The sequence below is a fragment of the Mastigoproctus giganteus genome, chromosome 14, assembly GCF_048544385.1.
Source record: "Mastigoproctus giganteus isolate SK-2022 chromosome 14, ASM4854438v1, whole genome shotgun sequence".
Taxonomy (NCBI): domain Eukaryota; kingdom Metazoa; phylum Arthropoda; class Arachnida; order Uropygi; family Thelyphonidae; genus Mastigoproctus; species Mastigoproctus giganteus.
The window spans coordinates 78,195,293-78,217,988 of NC_143588.1; the positions used below are offsets into that span (position 1 = coordinate 78,195,293).

General features: G+C 38.5%; 1 protein-coding gene across 1 annotated transcript in view; it reads right to left on the bottom strand.

Annotated features, from left to right (window-relative positions):
* LOC150075270 (uncharacterized) overlaps positions 1-22,696 on the bottom strand; it is a 142,067-nt gene that overhangs the window by 33,072 nt on the left and 86,299 nt on the right. Inside the window, exon 4 of the mRNA XM_090388423.1 lies at positions 11,758-11,885. Within this exon, the coding sequence (XP_090244549.1) occupies positions 11,758-11,885 (128 nt within the window). The remainder of the gene's footprint in view (positions 1-11,757; positions 11,886-22,696) is intronic.

Genomic DNA, 22,696 nt, shown 5'->3' on the forward strand with positions numbered 1-22,696 from the left:
CCTGGGAGTCTAAAACGCTGATGGAACTGATATTCGGGTGACACTCAAGTCAAGTGGACCCAATTTCGGCGAAGTCCGGACGGTCTGTGACAACCAAATCCTCTGCTTGCACCTTCACGATGGTGGGACTGTTAGTAATCCTGGGTATAACCTCCATGCACAAGCACATGGTGGGTGACCACCCAGGTGTGAACCAACGTAAGCAGGGGTCGAGGTGTGGCGCCCACACCACATGGAGGAATGCCGCCCCTCTATGTTACCAGGCAGTACTAGGTGGTAGATGACTCTCATCAACCGGTGAAATACCACCACTTTGCTTATTGGAGGCTTGAAGTGGTGGAACCCATGTTTAGTCTCTAGAGCTAAGTTCCGGTCAACCCTTCCCTATCTCTTCCATCATGCAGTATGATTGATGACTCTTGAGGTTATGATGAACGTTGTGGCGAGATCCAATATTCCTTACATTTCGAGGGTACAGCTCTAAAACGGTTTTCGCAGGCCGGCCGCTAGTTAGTACACCGGACCGAACCTATTGGTAACTCTCTAGGAGGCTTCCGGATCAGCTAGTGTATAATCTTGCTACCTCTACTCTGCCAGATAGTGACTGGAGGGAGTCCGAGTAGTGTGTATGCGGGGAGCATTGTCGAGGCCACGTTATGTCAAGGATCTGGGTATATTCTTCCCACATGTACGCCATATCCAAAAATTTCATTACTTCATACAGCATGTCCCACCCACTTTTTCTTACTATTGAATACACCATGAATTGTCAAACTAATAGAACAAGCTTATCTGCGAAAAGATCTTATCTGCGATACTTTTTCTGACAGAATCTCAGTTATCGGTTGATTCAACTACTGTTCATCTCAGATGCCCAACTTATTCGCTGTATGATTCCTTTCGCCTCAAAGGTGGTACTTGTGCATATGTCCGTTCTGATATTCCCTGTCAGAGACTTGGCAATTTGGAATCTCCTCTCTTTGATCTTCTCTGGCTTAAAATCTCTCTACCTCATTGTGTCAAATTCATCTGTTGTCTCTACCGTTCTCCCAACTCCACTAATCACTTGGAGCTCTTTGACTTCCTCTCGTTGCAACTTGACTTTCTCCAGTCCAACTTTCCTAATAGTGAGGTAATTTTCCTTGGTGATTTTAATGTTCACAACTCCAGCTGGCTTCCGTTTTCTAGTCACACCGACCCAGCAGGTCGAGATGCTGAGGCTTTTGCAATTACTAATGACCTAGCACAGATTGTTCATTTACCTACAAGAATACCGGACAATCCGAATCATACAGCCAATACGCTTGATCTTTTTCTCACAAACAACCCTTCTAAGTACACGGTCGAAGTGAGAGGTCCTTTAGGCACTTCAGATCACAACTTGGTGATTGTCTCTTCTCCAATGGAACCTTTATCTCATGGCTATTCCCAACCTCGTGTTGTTTGGCATTACAAGAATGCAAAATGGGATGACCTGCGAGACTTCTTTTCTTCTTTTCCTTGGTCAGATTACTGTTTCAAAACTCCTGATGTCAACGTTTGCTCAGATCGTGTCAGTGAAATTATTCTTGCAGGAATGGAATCCTTTATCCCACACTCCACTTTAAAATCTCGTCCTTTATCTAAACCTTGGTTTTCCAATAAATGTGCTAAGGCTGTTCAAGAGAAGAATGTTGCATATCGTAATTGGCTTGTTTCTAATTCTTCAGTTTCATTTTCTGCCTACACCAAAGCTCGCAACAATTGTAAAGCAGTTATTAATCAGTCCAAACTAGAGTTTGAACAGGCTAAGAGTAGAAAACTTGCTTCTTGCCCTAATGGTAGCCGAGCATTCTGGTCTCTTGCCAAAGCTATTGGCCGCAACTTTTGCCCATCTCTGCTTCCACCTCTGTCCAAACCAGATGGTTCTGTTGTCACTTCAGCCAAGGATAAAGCTAACCTGATAGCATCCCATTTTTCTTCCAGCTCATGTATTAATGAACTTGGTAAAACACCTCCCACCATTCCCAACACGGTCCATTCAATGCCTCCTGTGGTCTTCCGTCAAAAGGATATCAGAAGGATTTTGATGAATCTTGATGCTAAGAAAGCTCCAGGTCCTGATGGTATTTCTCCACTTGTTCTCAAAATCTGTGCTCCTGAACTTACTCCTATTCTTTGCCGCCTTTTTTCACTTTCTTATTCCAAAGGTGTTTTTCCTTCTGCTTGGAAATTTGCTCATATCCAGCCAGTTCCTAAAAAGGGTGACAAATCCCTCCCATCCAATTATCGTCCCATTGCAATTACTTCTACTCTTTCTAAAGTAATGGAGAAATCAATTAACCGCCAACTCTTAAACTACCTAGAAACCTTCCGTCTGATCAACGATCGCCAGTATGGATTCCGTCGGTGTCGATCCACTGGTGATATTCTGGCTTATGTTACCCATTTATGGACTACTTCAATGGAAAGGTTCGGTGAAACACAAGCAGTTGCTCTTGACATCTCAAAGGCTTTCGATCGTGTTTGGCATAAAGGTCTTCTAAACAAGCTTCCATCTTATGGTTTGCCAACTGTTTTTAGTAATTGGTTATCCAGTTTTCTCTCTGATCGCTCACTGAGGGTGATGGTAGATGGCTCTCTGTCTTCTAACTTCTCCACTAATGCCGGTGTCCCCCAAGGTTCAGTTCTTTCCCCCACTCTTTTCCTCTTGTATATCAATGACCTTCTTCCATTGACTGGAAATCCTATCCATAGTTTTGCCGATGATAGCACATTGCATTCAACTTTCCATTTTGAGAAACCTTGCCCTGCTCAATCAGCTTCAACTTCTCGAAAATCTGCTACCAATTCCTTAAATGCCGATCTTCAGGTAATTCTCCAGTGGGGCAAAGACAACTTAGTTGATTTCAACCCTTCTAAAACTCAGTCTTGTCTTATATCTCGCAAAAAGGATTCTTCTGCTCCTATGCTTATCTTTAGTGACACTCCAATTTCTAGGCAAAAGGATATATCTCTTTTGGGGATTACCCTGACTTCTAATCTCTCTTGGCACAACCACATTACAAATATTGCTTCCTCTGCATCTAAAAAACTTGGTTTTCTCTTTCGCTCTCAGCGTTACTTTTCTTCCAAACAGCTGCTCACTCTGTATAAATCGCAAATCCGCCCTGCCATGGAATATTGTTCCCACATTTGGGGTGGTGCCCCCAAAACCTCTCTCAGGCTTCTTGATTCCATTCAGAAGAGGGCAGTTAGGTTAATTAATGATTCATCTCTAACAGAGTCTCTCCACTCGCTTTCTCATAGACGTACTGTTTCTGCTGCATGCCTCTTCTACAGATATTTCCATGGGCACTGTTCTTCTGAATTGGCTTCTATAATTCCCGCTCTCTCTTTCAAAACAGTCCGAACACGTGCCGCCACCAGCCAACATCCATTTACTGTCCAACTTCAAACCCACAGAACCAACTTTTCATCTTCCTCATTTATTCATTCAACTGCCGTTTTCTGGAACAACCTTCCTTCATACGTATTTCCTGAAAATTACAATCTACAGAAGTTCAAGTCCAATGTCAACAAATATCTTCTTTCGTCTTCTCAACCTCCAACCCAAGCACGGTACTAAGTACTATAGGTTCTAATACCTCTCGTGTTTGGGGTTCACATAAAAAAAAAAAAAAAAAAAAAAAAAGGTGCATTATGGCCACAGAAGCCTAATGCGCCAACAACTACCAAAAAAAAAAAAAAAAAAAGAGGTAACAAGTTCTAATCAATTTTCAAATGTAAAAATTATGGAATTTAGACAAGTTATCAGAAAATCCAGTTACAGGAATTTAAACAATTAAAATTCACAGTAGCAAAAAGTATTGTTTGAGTATCCTTCACAAAAAGTATCCTTTGCAGGTATCCAAGAGAACTAATATTATAACACAGTACAGGCAACCCCTGTATAACACGATACTTATACTACACAGTTTTGCTCTAACACGATTGATAAATTACGGAAATTCACGCACAACACGGTACTTATATAACATGGTTAGAGAAAATTCGGTAAATCTCGCATAACAGGGTATTTTTCAGTTTTTGTGCAGGGGAAACCCTGCTATTATGTTGGATGTAATTTTTTGACATTTCCACTCTTTTTGAATCCTGCTGTTGACTCACTAGTCAAAAAAATATATATATTGGGAAATCCCTATATTTTATTTTGTTGGGAAATCTCCGTGTTACGTTCTGTGCTATTGAACTTGTAGAAAAATCTAGATTTCAAAGTTTTATTATTATTGGATAGTACACCAGGCCATCCAAAAGATTTAAGTCATCCAAACATTGAAGTTTTGTTCCTACCTCCACAGTTGTACTGGGTTAATACAACTTTTTTCATTCGGCCATTAGATCAAGGCATTATATCTACCTTTAAAACTCATTACATCAGAAAATCGTTACGATGTATTTTATAAAAAATTGATTCCGAATGTATTGAAGTAATAAAGGTATGGAAACATTTCATACCTCCATTTTCTGCCAGTCCAACCATATTTCTCAGGAAATATGGTCGGACTGGCAGAAAATGGAACTGGTACGATAAAAGCTATATCAGTAGGAGGGGAAGGTTTTGATGATATGACGACTGAAGCCCTCGTGTGTAGCACAGTTGATAGAATCACCCTCCTCCCCCACACCAGGTGGAAAAGACCTGAGTTCAAATCCAGTCAATGATGGGAGGAATTTTTATGGGTCTTTTTCACAACGTCGGTGAGCTAGTCGGGCTCAGGCTTGAGCAGAATGGTTTTTTCTTTTCTTTTCTTTTTTTTTTCTTTTTTTTTTTTTATGTAAACCCCAAACACGAGAGCTATTAGAACCTATAGTACTTAGTACCGTGCTTGGGTTGGAGGTTGAGAAGACGAAAGAAGATATTTGTTGACATTAGACTTGAACTTCTGTAGACTGTAATTTTCAGGAAATACGTATGAAGGAAGGTTGTTCCAGAAAACGGCAGATGAATGAATAAACGAGGAAGATGAAAAGTTGGATCTGTGAGTTTGAAGTTGGACAGTAAACGGATGTTGGCTGGTGGCGGCATGTGTTTTGGACTGTTTTGAAAGAGAGAGTGGGAATTATAGAAGCCAATTCAGAAGAACAGTGCCCGTGGAAATATCTGTAGAAGAGACATGCAGCAGAAACAGAACGTCTATGGGGGGGAGGGGAGAGAGAGAGAGAGAGAGAGAGAGAGAGAGAGAGAGAGAGAGAGAGAGAGAGTGGAGAGACTCTGTTAGAGATGAATCATTAATTAACCTAACTGCCCTCTTCTGAACAGAATCAAGAAGCCTGAGAGAAGTTTTGGGGGCACCACCCCAGATGTGGGAACAATATTCCATGGTAGAGCGGATTTGCGATTTGTAAAGAGTGAACAGCTGTTTGGAAGAAAAGTAACGCCGAGAGAGAAAGAGAAAACCAAGTTTTTTAGATGCAGAGGAAGCAATATTTGTAATGTGCTTGTGCCAAGAGAGATTAGAAGTCAGGGTAAGTCCTAAAAGAGATATATCATTTTTCCTAGAAATCGGAGTGTCACCTAAGATAACCAAAGGAGCAGAAGAATCCTATTTGCGAGACATAAGACAAGACTGAGTTTTAGAAGGATTGAAATCAACCAAGTTGTCTTTGCCCCACTGGATAATTACCTGGAGATCACCATTTAAGGAATTGGTAGCAGATTTTCGAGAAGCTGATTGAGCAGGACAAGGTTTCTCAAAATGGAAAGTGGAATGCAATGTGCTATCATCAGCAAAACTATGGATAGGATTTCCAGTCAATGGAAGAAGGTCATTAATATACAAGAGGAAAATAGTGGGGAAAAGAACTGAACCTTGGGGGACACCGGCATTAGTGGAGAAGTTAGAAGAGAGAGAGCCATCTACCATCACCCTCAGTGAGCGATCAGAGAGAACACTGGATAACCAATTACAAAAAACAGTTGGCAAACCATAAGATGGAAGCTTGTTTAGAAGACCTTTATGCCAAACATGATCAAAAGCCTTTGAGATGTCAAGAGCAATTGTGTTTCACTGAACTTTTCCATTGAATTTGTCCATAAATGGGTAACATAAGCCAGAATATCACCAGTGGATGGACACTGACAAAATCCATACTGGCGATCATTGATCAGACGGAAGGTTTCTAGGTAGTTTAAGAGTTAGCAGTTAATTGATTTCTCCATTACTTTAAAAAGAGTAGAAGTAATTGCAATGGGACAATAATTGAATTGGAGGGATTTGTCACTCGTTTTAGGAACTGGCTGGATATGAGCAAATTTCAAAGCAGAAGGAAAAATACCTTTGGAATAAGAAAGTGAAAAAAGGCAGCAAAGAACAGGAGTAAGTTCAGGAGCACAGATTTTGAGAACAAGTGTAAATATACCATCGGGACCTGGAGCTTTCTTAGCATCTAGATTAGTCAAAATCCTTCTGACATCCTTTTGACAGAAGACCACAGAAGGCATTGAACTGAGCGTGTTGGGTGGGAGGTGTTTTACCAAGACCATTAATACGTGAGTTGGAAGAAAAATGAGATGTTAGCAGGTCAGCTTTACCCTTGGCTGAAGTGACAACAGAACTATCTGGTTTGGACAGAAGTGGGAGCAGAGATGGGCAAAGGTTGCGGCCAATAGCTTTGGCAAGAGACCACAATGCTCGGCTACCATTAGGGCAAGAAGCAAGTTTTCTACTCTTAGCCTGTTCAAAATCTAGTCTAGACTGATTAATAACTGCTTTACAATTGTTGTGAGCTTTAGCGTAAGCAGAAAATGAAACTGAAGAATTAGAAACAAGCCAATTACTATATGCAACATTCTTCCATTGAACAGCCTTAGCACATTTATTGGAAAACCAAGGACGAGATTTTAAAGTGGAGTGTGGGATAAAGGATTCCATTCCTGCAAGAATAATTTCACTGACATGATCTGAGCAAACAGTGACATCAGAAGTTTTAAAACAGTAATCTGACCAAGGAAAAGAAGAAAAGAAGTCTCGCAGGTCATCACATCTTGCATCCTTGTAATGGCAAATACGAGTTTGGGAATAGCTATGAGATAAAGGCTGCATTGGAGAAGAGACAATCACCCAAGTTGTGATCTGAGGGGCCTAAAGGACCACTCACTTCGACCATGTACTTAGAAGGGTTATTTAAGAAAAAGATCAAGCACGTTGGCTGAAAAAGATCAAGCTGGTTAGGATTGTCCAGTATATTGGTAAGTAAATGAACAATCTGTGTGAGGTCATTAGTAATTGCAAAAGCCTCAGCATCTTGACCAGCTGGGTAGGTGTGACTAGAAAATGGAAGCCAGCTGGAGTTATGAACATTAAAATCACCAAGGAAAATTACCTCACTGTTAGTAAAGTTGGACTGGAGAAAGTCAAGTTGCAAAGAGCGGAAGTCAAAGAGCTCCAAATGATTAGTGGAGTTGGGAGAACGGTAGAGACAACAGATAAATTTAACACAGTGAGGTACAGAGATTTTAAGCCAGAGAAGATCGAAAAGAGGAGATTCCAAATTACCAAGTCTCTGACAGGGAATATCGGAATGCACATATGCACAAGTACCACCTTTGAGGCGAAAGGAATCATACAGCGAATAATTTCGGCAGCTGGGATGAGCAGTAGTTGAATCAACTGATAACCGAGATTCTGTCAGAAAAAATACATGGGGTTTGGTAGACTGCAAGTGGAAATGGATATTGTTGAGATTAGAATTCAGACCACGTATATTTGTGAAATGAATTAGGAAGTGTTTTGGAGGTTTAGATATTTACGCAGATAAGCTTACCCTATTAGTTTGACAATTCATGGCGTTCAATAGTAAAAAAAAGTGGTGGGACATGCTGTATGAAGTAATGAAATTTTCGGATATGGCGTACACATGGTAAGAATATACCCAGATCCTTGACATAACTTGGCCTCGACAATGCCCCGCGCAAACACACTACTCAGATTCCCTCCAGTCACTATCTGGCAGAGTAGAGGTAGCAAGATTATAGACTAGGTGATCTGGAAGCCTCCTAGAGAGTTACCAATATGTTCGGTCCGGTGTACTAACTAGCAGCCGGTCTGCGAACACCGTTTAAGACCTGTACCCTTGAAATGTAAGAAAGATTGCATCTCGCCACAATGTTCATCATAACCTCAAGTCATCAATCATACTGCATGATGGAACAGATGGGGAAGGGTTGACCGGAACTTAGCTCTGGAGACTAAACATGGGTTCCACCACTTCAAGCCTCCAATAAACAAAGTGGTGGTATTGCACTGGTTGAAGAGAGTCATCTACCACCTAGTACTGCCTATTAACACAGAGGGTCGGCATTCCTCCATGTGGTGTGGGCGCCACATCTCGATCCCTGCTTATGTTGGTTCACACTTGGGTGGTCACCCACCATGTGCTTTTGTGCATGGAGGTTATACAGGATTACTGTATGCTTGTATACAGTAATCCTGTATGCTTGTATACAGTAATCCTGTATGCTTGTATACAGTAATCCTGTATGCTTGTGCATACAGGATTACTAACAGTCCCACCATCATGAAGGTGCAAGCAGAGGATTTGGCTGTTACAGACCATCCGGACTTCACCGAAATTGGGTCTACTTGACTTGTGTGTCACCAGAATATCAGTTATATCAGCGTTTTAGACTCCCAGGTAGTCTGGCATATCTGAGAGAATGTCTGTGACAACCTCAAGGACGAAAAACCCGAGTTTCTCCCAGAAACTCGGGTTTTTCATCCAGAAAAACAGAACACACACAATTTATAGACAATGTACACGGAATAACATGGCCTTAGTCGCAGATGCTCCTAAAAAAATAAAAAAAGATATGATTACTGAAGACATTCAAGAATTACTGATAGAAAAAGAGGCTGGCGAAGCAGATTTGGTTGAAATGGCATCGGAGTTAAAACCAAATAAATTCAGAGGATGATAGCACAGATGAAAATCCTAAACTTCCAAATTTTACACTAAAAAGCATACGGGAAGGCATAAAGTTAGCTGAGCAATTAGAATCTTATTTTTTTGAATGAGATTTTTGAATGAAAGGAGTCTAAAGTTCAAAAGTGTGCTTCAAAAAATGCTCAGTTCCATACAATGAAATTCGCAATGATTTATCAAGCAAAGGCAAGCAAACCCAGATTAGTGATTTTTTAAAGAGAGTAGAAGATACATGAAATCTATAATGGTGTATTTTTATTAGTTTTGTTAACATTTTGTTCACGAAATAGTGTATTTTTGTTAGCTTTTAGAACGTAATCCCCCCTTTTGTACTTTTTCTTAGTCCCATATAACACGGTTTCACACAACACAACATTTTATAGTAACCTAACTACCGTGTTATACGAGGGTTACCTGTACTTTTAAATTTTGTGTACTAATATGTTGAGCCTCCTTTAGCCTTCAAAACAGCCTGAATTCATCTAGGCATGGATTGAACAAGATGCTGAAAACATTGTGCACGAATGGAGTACCATGCAGACATGAGTGTGTCACACAGTTCCTTGAGATTCGACGGAGGTGCAGGCTTGCAGCGAACAGCCCTTTCCAGCTCATCCCAAAGATGTTCAATAGTATTGAGATCTGTGGACTGAGCAGGCCACTGCAGCAAAGAAAAGTCATTGCAATGTTCCTGGAACCATTCCATAGTGATTCAGGCTTTGTGCACCAGCGCATTATCCTGCTGGAAGTAACCATCTGACTGAGGATAAACTGTCAACTGAACGGATGCACTTGGTCAGCAACGATGTTTAGGTACAATGTGGCATTCAGATGTGAATCTATTGGTATCAATGGACCCAACATGTGCCAAGAAAACATTCCCCACACCATAACACTGCCTCCACCACCTTTGCACAGTAGTCATCAGACATGATGAGTCCATGGATTCGTGTTGTTTTTGCCAAATTCTGAGCCTTCCATCAACATGATGCACCAGGAATTTCGACTCATCAGACCAAGTTTTTCAATCCTCAATAGTCCAGTGCTGGTGTTGCTGTGCCTACAGGAGGCATGCTCTCTTGTTCTTCGTTGATCACAAAGGTACGCAATGTGGCTGTCAGCTGTTGCAGCCCAATAGCGACAAAGTGCAACTAGTGGTCCATTGCAATATTTTGTTCTGCGTACCAAGGATGTATTCTGACGTGATGTGCACATTGTGGCCTGTCTGTTTGCTTGCTCAATTCTAGCCATCCTCTTCTGACCTCTCTCATCAACAAGCAATTTTCTTCCACAGGAGTGCTGTTGAGAGGATGTTTTCTGTTTGTTGCACCATTCTCAATACACCCTTGAAACTGTGGTGCGAAAAAAGTTCAGGAGAGCTGCCATTTCAGAGATACTTTGTCCAGCACGTGTTGCACCTACTACTGTGCCACATTCGAAGTCCGTTAGATCACTCCTTTTCCCCATTCTTGCTAGAGTTTGTATGCTTAACTGATACTAGAAAGGTCGTTCTGCTGCATTTATATCCACAGCTGTGGTCATGTGACTTGCAACGTTGTGAGACAAACCATTTGTGTGCACAGCATGGTGGAGCTAATAAAGTGGCAGCACAGTGTAAATTATACTTAAATCAGAGTAGATTATCCCAGGATTGCTGACTGTAAACTTGGGGCAGTGTATATGGTGTTTGGTAAGCAAATGGACTGAAAACCTGGGCCACATTATATGGTCTTTGCTAAGTAAACAGATTGAAAACCCACAGCAGTCTATATGGGCTTTAGTAAAAACACACTGTGGAGTCAATCAACTTTGCATGCTATCACAAAGAATGCACAATCCACTCTCAACAGGATACTGTTATGTCAGTTACCGTATAAAGTTATAGTGAAGTTATAAATGCTGCATGCCATTATTAACTGTGCTGGATTACAAAAAGAAAACTTTAATTTTATTTTGATCAGCCATGTTGAAAAAAAGATTGAAATAGGCTCCATTATTCATCACTCTGAAAGAGGTGAAAAACAAGCTTCATTAATTCCAATTAGAACTTTTTGTTTAGAGCATAAACTAAATAACAAACAATTGGAACGATTCAGTAAATTTCATTTATATAGGAATAGACTTTAATAAAGATGAAAGATTAGACACACAAATATAGAACAGAATAAATAAAGCAATAAGCGAAGAAAGCCAATCAAACAAATTGATATAGAGCAAAAGAGAAATTAACCAAAGACAAAATTAGTTGCTTATGACACAGCTTTTAAGCCTATTTTAACCTACTGAGCTGAGACGTTGTTAAGAAATAAAGGAATTTATAAAAAATTATAATATTCAGAAAGAATTGCAAGAAAAATAAATGGGATTAAATGATGAAAGACCATATTCAATGGCAAGATTATATTCAAATGAGAAAATACAAAATTTTGAGTTAACAAATATCCAATAAAAAGGTAAGTGAAGCAAACATAAAATGGTATGAGTGTGCATAAAGGATGGAAAAAAGAAGATTAGCTAAACAGGTATTTGAATCAAAAATGAATGATAATGGACCAAGAGAAAGGTGGATCACTGGAATCAAGCATGCATTAGAGAAAAGAGCGACTAAATATCTAAGAGGAAACAGGATAGCACAGAGAACTATTAGCCTTACAGAAGGACAAATCAACCCCGGAAAGATGAGGGTCCTAAATAGTGGAGATAGTAAAAAATGGTACACATGAGTATATTTATTTATAATCCAGGAAATGAAATAAACAGCAATAACAGTCTAAAAGCTAAAGAATTATTTACCGCTTGTTTGGCTTCAAATTCCATAACACGATAATCTTCACTCTCTGGATTTAAGTAAGTATTTGTGAATGCAATTCGCTGGTCACCAAGTCTGTCTACTTTAACTGACATCACAAGGGAAACAATTGCTGTATAAGATAAAAAAAAACCTTTTTTATGCATTCTATAATTATATAGTGTTTGCAAGTGATCTTTACCATTTCAAGCACCAATTAATAATAAAAAAGAATGCAAGGATATACAATAATGCAGTTAAATATCTCTCAAAAATGTTATTGTGAGAAACACTTTCTTGTCATTTGTAATATGTCAAAATGGTACTTAATTTAAACATAAAAGGAATGGAGCTATTACACCAAGACTGGTTTAATTAGTTATTAAAAACAAATGCTAAGGAAGTGAAGGACACAAGTTGTCAGAATATTGTATCTGTTAACTGCCTGTTTTTTATAGTTGCTTTTGCTATATTGCAGGGTGAAAAACCTGAGTTTCCAGGAGAAAGTCTCAGTCAAGAGTTGGTTTCAACTTGCCATGGTGTTGGAAAAAATAGAAAAGTTTCTCCTGTCACAATGGAACTTGAACTCAAGCTTTTTCTACAAAGTGTAAAAGAACAATGGTTGTAGTCACTCTGATATGATGGTAGTTAAACTGAAAGAATGAACAATGAGACAATGCAATTCCTTTTATACTAAAACAATGAGGTCACTTCTTCAGTGCCTAACCTTTTTGATTAACAGCAATCAACCTACTTGCAAATATTGAAATATTTTTAAAATTTTATGCACAAATCTCATGACCTAAGAATGCTAAATTAAATCTTAAACTAATACTGATAAAATTATTACTAATTCATAAGTCAAACTATTAACATACGTTGATGTAGATTACACTAATCTCTCTCTGTCAAATTTTTACTGTGGTGATATGTCTCGCCTGAATAAATATACCCAGTTCATACTCCTGATTATTTATGGTTAATATACTTATGACTATTCTGAAAGCTTAAAAATCTGCTTCCATAAAGGAAATATTTTTGATGTAGATTACACTAATCTCTCTCTGTCAAATGTTTTGTCAATGAATACAGAAACTTTACCAGCAGGGATAAGGGCCACGATTAGGTTGCATCTTGAGTATGGTATACAGGTCTGGAGGCCTCATTTTAGGAAGGATGTAGATCTGCTGAAAGGATGCAGAGAAGAGCAACCAGAATGGTGAAGGGAACTAAAGGGTGCTCTTACCTAGAAAGGCTTCCATAAAGGAAGTAGATCTATATTCATACTGTTATTTCTAATGAGCACTCTGTGTCTTTAATGTTAATATAGTAAACTTCTGTTATTTTACTTTAAACTTCATTTACAGGGTGATACTAAAAGTTATGAGAATGTTCGTGTAACAATTCTAGAATACATATATTTCAATAGTTCCGGCCAAAAGGTAAAATAGTATACTCTTTGGTAGTTGGCTTCATCATATATCATTTTATGTTGCATTAATCATATACGTATGTGCAGCTGTTTAATGAAGATGTGTACAATATGCTCTGAGATTTTATGAAATTATCAATTCAAAAGATCAAAGAACAAGTTTCATGTCAAGCAAAAAACAGCTACATATACATGTGAAGCTGTTTTATTATGGTGAAGTTATTAAGAAATGTTCAGGTCGTGCTTTTGATAAATCATTACGTGTCTATCTGACAGTTCATGCCCAAGATTTCACTTACTCTCCAGATCTTGCTTCCTGCAACTTCTTGTTTCCAAAGGTGACACTAAAGTTCAGAGGTAAGATATTTAATGATGTTTTGGAGATCTGGCAAAAATCACAAGAGATCACAGATATTAAAAAAATGCATTTCCAAAATTGAGCTAATTCCAAAAATGCCCTAAGCCTGTCTGTATATAATACAGTTGAGCTATAGAGCATTACATTCTTATTTTATAGGACAGGCATGAAAAACGTCTTGTGAAAGGCAATGATTTTTCAAAATTGTAAGGCTATCACCATGAGTTGCCCATACTGCACTAACAATTAATAGTTAGCAATTCTCTAAAAAGAGAAGTATCCTTTCCATCAATGATGGTGCCAACAAGCATGGAAAATGGACAAATTGTGGGGGGGGGTATAACATTACATTAATAATGTAATGTTATACCCCTTTTTTTAGACAAGCGTTACTTACTAGTGCAGCATAGAACAACTTGTGTCAGTGACCTTATAATTTAAAAGATCAATGCCTTTCACAAGACAGCATCTTTTTTCCTGCCTGTGCTATAAAATAAGGATGCAAGTCCTGCCATAGCTAAATTACACACACACACACACGGGTGCCTCCGTAGCCAGGTGCAGCAGTGCATAGCACATGCTTCTTGATTAGACCGGGGTTCGAGCCCGTGACCACCAAATACAGAAAGGTCAGGGAATGACTACCGCATATCCCCGGAGCAATATGGCCTTAGTTGCTAATGCTCCTAAAAAAAAACCAAAATAATAACAACAGAGAGAGAGAGAGAGAGAGAGAGATCTCAAGTCACACACCATACAATAAAATAAAGTATTTCTGATTTCATTTTTTTTTTCTTGTTGCAAGTTTGACAGAATGGAAGGAAAAGTAATATTGCCAAAATATTTGTTTTTAAGAGTTTCAGGCATCTCATGATCAGCTACAAAAGCAAGTATTATAAGATTTGTTGATCATTTCAAGAGAACTAGAATTGTCCATGACAATCCCTAATAATAGACCAAGAAGTGCTACTAATGAAGAAAACACAATAGCTGTGCCTGGACAAATTGCAACAAACTAACAGATTTGAGATAATTGAGTCAATAAACTAATGTACCTGAAGCAATGCACATTCAACATTATCAGTGAGTAATCATGTGGGTAGGGCCAGGGAACTAGCAAAACTCTACTTTTTCAACAATAGTGGGGAACAATACAAGTGAACACATCTAGCTTAGTCGCCAGAATTTCCCATTCCATTTTGTGATGATATTGCATAATCTAAAAGTATGACTACATTCTATGCACTGTCACACTTGGAATTTGACACTGCCTTCATGAAGAGATCCCTAATAAATAGACTGGAAGATGAGAGATGATCAAATGGCCAACACAATCACTGGATTTGATGCCACTATTTCTTCCTCTGGAGATATTTGAAATTTGTGTATAAAAATAGTCCAAGAATAATTACAAAAGTCAGTGAAGAACGTTATTAATGGTGTTCAAGCACCATGTGTCTTTAGAATCATGTTTAAAAATCAATCAAGCTTAAGATCAGGTATTTAAAAGTAAATGGCGAAATAACTGAAAATATCACTTACAATTAAGCATATAAATATAAACTGAGCTGAGCTGACACATACACATCATTTGTCAAGATATTACATTTAACCTATGGTGCATGATTTTTGGGATGCCCTCCATATGAATAATAACTCAGCAGTGATGCTTCATGCATTAAGAATATGCAGGTAAAAGACCCATTAGGTGGCAGCAATCACAGTGTACTAATGTAGAATTTAATTAAAGACATAACTACTGTCAAGGGGAAAGGGAAAGTCTATTTTTCATGAGGGTGACTACAGTGGTCTAAGGCAGTTTTTAAATTCTGTGCAGTGGGACCAACTGATATTACCAATGCAAATTCTAAACCTAACCTAAATGGATGTCATATGAACTATTGAGACACTATTGAGGCAGAGAAGAAAAGTGCATGGGATGCATATAAATTATCGGGTAATACAGAAGATTATAGTAGATATAAATTAGTCTGTAATCAAGTTACAAAGGTGGTAGGCAAGCTAAGCAGATTATGAGAAGTCTAGCAAAAAATGCAGAGAAAACCAGCAAAGACTTCTATACTTATACTAACAGTAGAAGAAAGGGGTTGAATCACATTGGGCCACTTTTTAGCTTTTAGCATTAGCATTAGTAGAGGCATTTGATGCAAGAAAGCAAGCTTATGCAGCATCAGCCAAAAAAAAAAAAAAAAAAAAAAACACCACTTCCACTTCACCCCTCTGTTCGTTCAAAATACCTGTCCAGCTGAGCCTTAAACTTATTTAGGCTATCAACTTCCACGATAAGGGATGGAAGTCTGTTCCACCAACCAACCACCCGCTGGCTAAAGGCAAATTTCCGCACGTCTATCCTACATCTGTCTTTCCTCAATTTGAATTTATGCCCTCTCAGGTGATTATTCTGAGCGAGAGGAAGAATCCCATCAACATTGAGCATGCTCAAACCATTCAAGGCTTTATACACCTCTATCAGATCGCCTCGCTGATGCCTAGTCTCCAGACTCTGTAATTTGTAAAACTTAAGCCTTTCTTTGTAAGAGCACCCCTTTGTTCCATTCACTAATCTTGTTGCCCTTCTCTGTACTCGTTCCAGCAGCTCTACATCCTTCTTGAAATGAGGCCTCCAGACCTGTATACAGTACTCTAGGTGTGGCCTGACCATTGCCTTATACAAGGGAATAATCACCTCCTTATCCCTGCTAGAAAAATTCCTATATATCATTGACAATACACCATGAGCTACTCTTGTAGCCCGTCTGCACTGCTCAGAGAACTTCATATCTGCTTGCACAACCACCCCCAGGTCCCTTTCATTCTCTACCACTGTCAGTGTAGTACCACGGAGTTGATACGTTGCTCTGGGGCTGCTGTTTCCCATGTGTAGTACTTTACATTTGTCAATGTTAAACTTCATTTGCCACCTCTCAGCCTTTCCAGATCCTGTTGCAGCAGCATAGTGTCAGTAGTGTCCTTGACAACCCTGCCTACCTTTGTATCGTCTGCAAACTTCAACATTTAGCTTGATATACCATCATCAATATCATTTATGAATACAGAAAACAATAATGGACCCAACACTGAGCCCTGAGGGACTCCACTAATAACATTAGTCCACGACGAGCAGTGTCCATTGATTACCACTCTCTGTCTTCTCCCTCTCAGCCACCCCTTTATCCACAGCAGCAATTTGCCTCCAGTGTCACACTGCTCCAATTTGTGCAGCAGTCTTCCATGTGCAACAGTATCAAAAGCCTTTCTAAGATCCAAGTATATAATATCAAAGTTATTCCCTGCATCCAGTTCCTTTGTGACTGCATCATAGTATCCAATCAAATTGGTCAGGCAAGACTTCCCCTTAACAAAACCATGCTGTGTCCGAGCTAGAACTGAAGTCTTGTCTAGATGATCCTGCAGTGCTTCTTTAACCAGTGCCTCCATTAATTTTCCAGGAACAGAAGTTAAACTCACAGGTCTATAATTACTTGTGTCAGCCTTTGATCCTCCTTTGTGAATTGGGGTCACATTTGCACATCTCCAGTCTGTGGGTACTTCCCCTGAGTCCAAGGAAGCTCTCATAATTATGGCTAAGTGTTTGCTTACTTTCTTTGCTGCCTCCTTTAATATAACTGGATAGATCCCATCCACCCCAGGTGCCTTTCTTGTGTTTATCTTCAACAATTTCTCCTCCACTTTACTCTCAGTTATTACAAGATTCTCTAGCTTACTGCTAAAGTTGAATACACCTCTGGCTTTCCCCTCGCTAAATAACTCCTCATGTGTGAATGTCGATGCAAAATATTCATTTAGTTTGTTAGCTACCTGAGCAGGATCATCAACAGTTGACCCATCGATATCAAGTGGACCAATCTGATTCATCCCCTTCCTTCTAGAGTTTACATAAGTAAAGAACTCTTTGCTGTTTTTCTTTGCATCCCTTGCCAAAGATTTCTCATACTCTGCCTTCGCCTGCCTAACCTCCTTTGTAACTTGGTTACAGATCAACTTGTATCTATCATAGGCTTCTGTGTCATGTGTTAATTTGTATGTATCCCATGCATGTTTCTTCTCTGCCATATGCCTCATCACTTTATGTCTACGGGTTAACTGTTGATGACCCTGTTCAAATTGTGGACAGACTAAATAGATATTTTGCATATACATTCACACAATAAGAATTATTTAAGGAACAGGATGCTAGAAGTTTATCAAACTCTAATGAGGAACTAAATGACTTTGTGATAACTGAAAGGAAAGTGGAGGAGGATAAACTGTTGAAGATGAACATAAAAAAAAGGCACCTGGAGTGGATGGAATCTATCCAATTATATTAAGGAAGGCAGCAAATGAGGTGAGCAAACCTTTAGCCATAATTATGAGAGCATCCTTGGAGTCAGGGGAGGGTCCTATGGTTTGCAGATGTGCAAATGTATCCCCAATTAATAAAGGAGGATCAAAAGGCAACATGAGTAATTGCAGACCTGTTGGCATAAAGTCTGTTCCAGGGAAAATAATTGGTTAAAGAAGTAATGCAGGATCATTTGGACAGGTATACAATTATACTGCAATCACAGCATGGTTTTGTCAAGGGGCAGTCTTGTCTAACCAATCTGATAGATTACTAAGATGCATTGATCAAAAAACTGGTTGCAAACAATAAACTTGACATCATATACTCAGAATTCAGGAAGGCTTTTGATACTGTTGCAAATAAAAGAATGTGATAAAAACTGGAGCAATGCGGCATTAAGGGCAAGTTACTGCTATTGATAAAGGGATGGTTAAGTTGCTAGATCCATTGTTGTTTTCAATATTTATCAATGATATTGAGGAAGGTACATCAGGCTTAATGTCTAAGTTTGCAGATGATACAAAGGTTGGCAGAATGGTTAATGACACTAATCAGGGTGTGCTACTGCAACAACAGCTAGGAGAATTGGGTCGATGAGCTGAGAAATGGCAGGTGAAGTTTAACATTGACAAATGCAAGGTACTGCAAGTGGGTAGCAGTAACCGCAGAGTAACTTGTCAACTGTGTGGTATTACACTCAGGATAATGGAGAATGAAAAAGACCTGGGGGAGGGGAATAATTGTGCAGTCAGACATAAAATTCCCTGAGCAGTGCAAACATGCAGCCAAGACAGCTCATGGGGATTTTGTCAATGAATACAGAAACTTTACCAGCAGGGATAAGGGCCACGATTAGGATACATCTTGAGTATGGTATACAGGTCTGGAGACCTCACTTTAAGATGTAGATCTGCTGAAAGGGTGCAGAGAAGAGCAACCAGAATGGTGAAGGGAACAAAAGGGTGCTCTTACCTAGAAAGGCTTCAGTTCTGCAAATTGTAGTGTCTCGAGACTAGCACTTGCAGGAAGATCTGATTGAGATGTTTAAAGCCTTGAATGGATTGGGTAAGCTGAATGTTAATGGCATTCTTCCACTTGCTGAGACTACACACGAGGGTGACATAAATTCAAGTTGAAGAAGGATGGTTGCAGGATAGAGGTGCGTTAGTTTCAACAATCAACCAGCAGGTTGATTGTTGAACAATCAACAAATCAACCTTGCCTGTTTCAACAATCGACCAGCAGGTGGTTGATTGTTGAAACAGGCTTCCATCTATTGTTGTGGAAGTGGATGGATTGAATAAATTTAAGGAAGAACTAGACAAATTCTTGGAATTTGACAGTTCCTTCAGGAAGGATCTGTTGGAATGTATGAGTGAACTGTGCAAATTTTTTTTTTTTTTTTTGGCTGATACTATATGAGCTTGCTTATTATTATTATTATTATTATCATTATTAGCCATATGGTACAAGGAAGCCTGAAGCTTATGCTGCACCGGCCAAAAAAAAAAAATTCCCTATTACCCTGAGAGACAGAGAGAAGTAGAAAGGAATCACCAAGAAAGAGAAGAATGATGATATCCAGCTCAGGACCCTGGGTGTGCCAAGCCCATACTCACCAGATGTGAGCCCCTGGAGGCTTTCTTGCATAACTCTTATTTTAACTTTTTTGTTTTAGTTCTTACATTAAGAATACCATTTTGATATTACCTCTGTCGTTACAGATGGATAACTTTTAATCTAATAATGTGGAGAGTTTTTTTTTTTTTTTTCCAACCACATTGCCTACTCTGAAATATAGTCATTTTAGCCTTAATTGAAAAAAGATAAAAGATATTATACACCCCACACAGCTGTGCCCCTAGAGTCCAGTACATGCTATCTTGTTATAAAGTATCCACTTCTTGAGACCAACATATATATAGGCCATTTTTACTTAATTTTCATTACTACCATTATTAAATTAAGGAAAGCACAGCAGTTAACCCATTTCCAGATGCTGTAACACTTTGCTATATTACCGCTTGTAGGAATTTTAAACTGTAAATTTTTTGACTGATTTGACATGTAACTTCTGTAACTTGTTGTTTGTTATTTAGTTTTTAGGAGCATTAGCAACTAAGGCCATATTGCTCCGGGGATATGCGGTGGTCATTCCCTGACCTTTCCACATCCTCCGTATTTGGTGGGCATGGGTTCGAACCCAGGTCTACTCAAGAAGCGTGTGCTATGCACTTCTGCTCCTGCCCACCTGGCTGCAGAGGCGCATTCTGTAACTTCACAAAATAAAGTAGTTGCATATGCATAAATGGTGTCATAGGATCATTCCTGTAGCAAGATTAGTATCAATCCTCGTGCAACTTATTCTTTAAAAGTGTTATTAAGCAAAGATTCTCAATCTCCATTAAAAAGTTCAGCTAGGCACACATCTTTGTCAATGGCAATTTTAATTCTATTCTTTGGGTTGGCAGTATTATTGGCAGCTTTCATTTTGAAAACTATGCTCTTTGCATAACTCCCTTAAAAAAATTAAAGTAGTTACGTCCAGTACTGTAGTCATAAAATTATCAGAAGGAATACTCTATGAATGTTACCAAAAGCAGAGAGTATACTGTGCATATCAGACTTATTAATCAAATTCCAGAGGGTATACGCCATATACCCATGTATATATATATATATATATATATATATACAGGTAGCCCTCGATTTACGTCGGGGTTATGTTCCTGGGGGGACAGGCACAAATGGAACCCTTTATATAATGGAGTCAATTGGAAATCACAGGGTTAGGTTCCGGGCACCAAAAATTTTACCTACCACTTTGCATCGATTGTTTTATTTTGTTAGCATTCTAGATAGTTGTAGTAATAGTCGATGGAGGCATATTCACAGCCCTACACACATTAGGGCAGCTTTCACCAGATTCCATCCTCCAAATATTGCACTAGGATTCAGTGAATTTCTTTTACCAGACACAGCATCTCTTTATTCTATTAAATTAAAAACTTTATAACACGATTGGCAAAAACTGCACACGGATATCACTATTATTATTATTTAATTTATTAATAGCACAATTAATAAAAAAATGTTAGCATAATAAATTTCCAACATGTGTAAATAGCACAAACAACAACCAAACGAATGCTTCACTGCATGAACCTTTACTACTGCATCCACGAGTTACTTTGAGGGTAGGACTCTTTCTCATCTCTGATACGGATGCACTAATCGCTGATTGGCTTAGATTGTCCTAAATCATGTGAACAGCACATGATACATAGCACAGTACGATGCCGATAAATTTTGTCTGATAATTTTAAACTTTCAATTTATAAAAAATTTGCAAAAAAAAAAAATAAATAAATAAAAATAGCATTGTGGTTAGTGATCGGCACTATTGTGAATCGCCGAAAATCGGACCAGTGCAAAAAGAGGAGCTACCTGTGTGTGTGTGTGTGTGTGTGTGTGTGTGTGTGTGTGTGTACACATACACACAGCATATTTACTTACTTGTATACATGGCATATATATTAAAACTAATAAAACTATAAGTATTGCCTAAGAATCAAATTTTGATAAATTTATTTTTTAATTTTCAGTAAATATTTTAATAATATTTGTTTTTTCAAGTCTTTCAAAAACCAGAGAGTATATGCTATTCACCTAAAAAAATCCAGAGGGTATACGGCATATACCATCCACTACATGTCTGACCGGGCTAGTCGGGTGGGTAAAGTGCCTGCCTGGCAACCCAAAGGTCACTGGTTCGATTCCCCCCTCGGGCTTGGATCAAAGTACTGCAAAAACCTTGGGAGGTGCATTATGGCCACAGAAGCCTATGCGCCAACAACTACCAAAAAAAAAAAATCCACTACATCCCTAGTTATGTCTGGCAAACACTAGGAACAACATAACACCCCAACCCAACCACTAAATACAATTTTTCATGTGGGAACAGTTACAGCAAATGTGGCATTAAATATTACAGAAAATACCCAGAAGAGAAAATACAGTACATTAATATCAGGGTTAGCTCCTGGGCTACACTTAGATGCAAGCGGTATACCACACCTGATCGAACACTGGTATTGAAAGCATAGTATCCAAGTTACCCAAACATCAAACATATAATAGACCTTTGTTATGAATCATTTTCATGCTGGTTATAATTTTACCTGATCTTCTGATTTCAACAGTGAATTACAAAATTAGCCTTTTTTTCGGTCTTATTTCTAGATTTACACATATTTCTATATATACTAAAATAATTATATTTTATTTTAAATGCTATTGTAAGCTAATGTTAAAGCATATAATTGAACCTAATACTCTTATTCTTGTAATGATATTAAATATTAAATTTACTTTTTAATATAAAACATCCTCTGAATACTAATTGCTGGCCTTGTACAGTTATTTTATGCTTGGTTCGACAAGGTTATTTTGCAGTTAGCTCCAAAAACCCTAAATCTATCTTTGATCAATAAAATTTTTATGGACATGTCCACATCACCATAACTGCATTGCACTTTAATTAAGGTTTGAAGTTAACTTGTTAATATCCTATTCTAGATAAATAATTCTTTCATAAAAATGTACAATAGTTTGTTGTTAATACTATAATTATACAACTGAAATGTTCAGCTCTTTCCATAAAAAGCAGTACACATTGTAGCGAAAAATATTCTGATTAAATTTATGCAAGTGACAGATAAGGTACGTTGAAAAGACAGTCTTATATATTAGGAAATGAAGGGAGGGAGGGAGTGAGAGATAAAC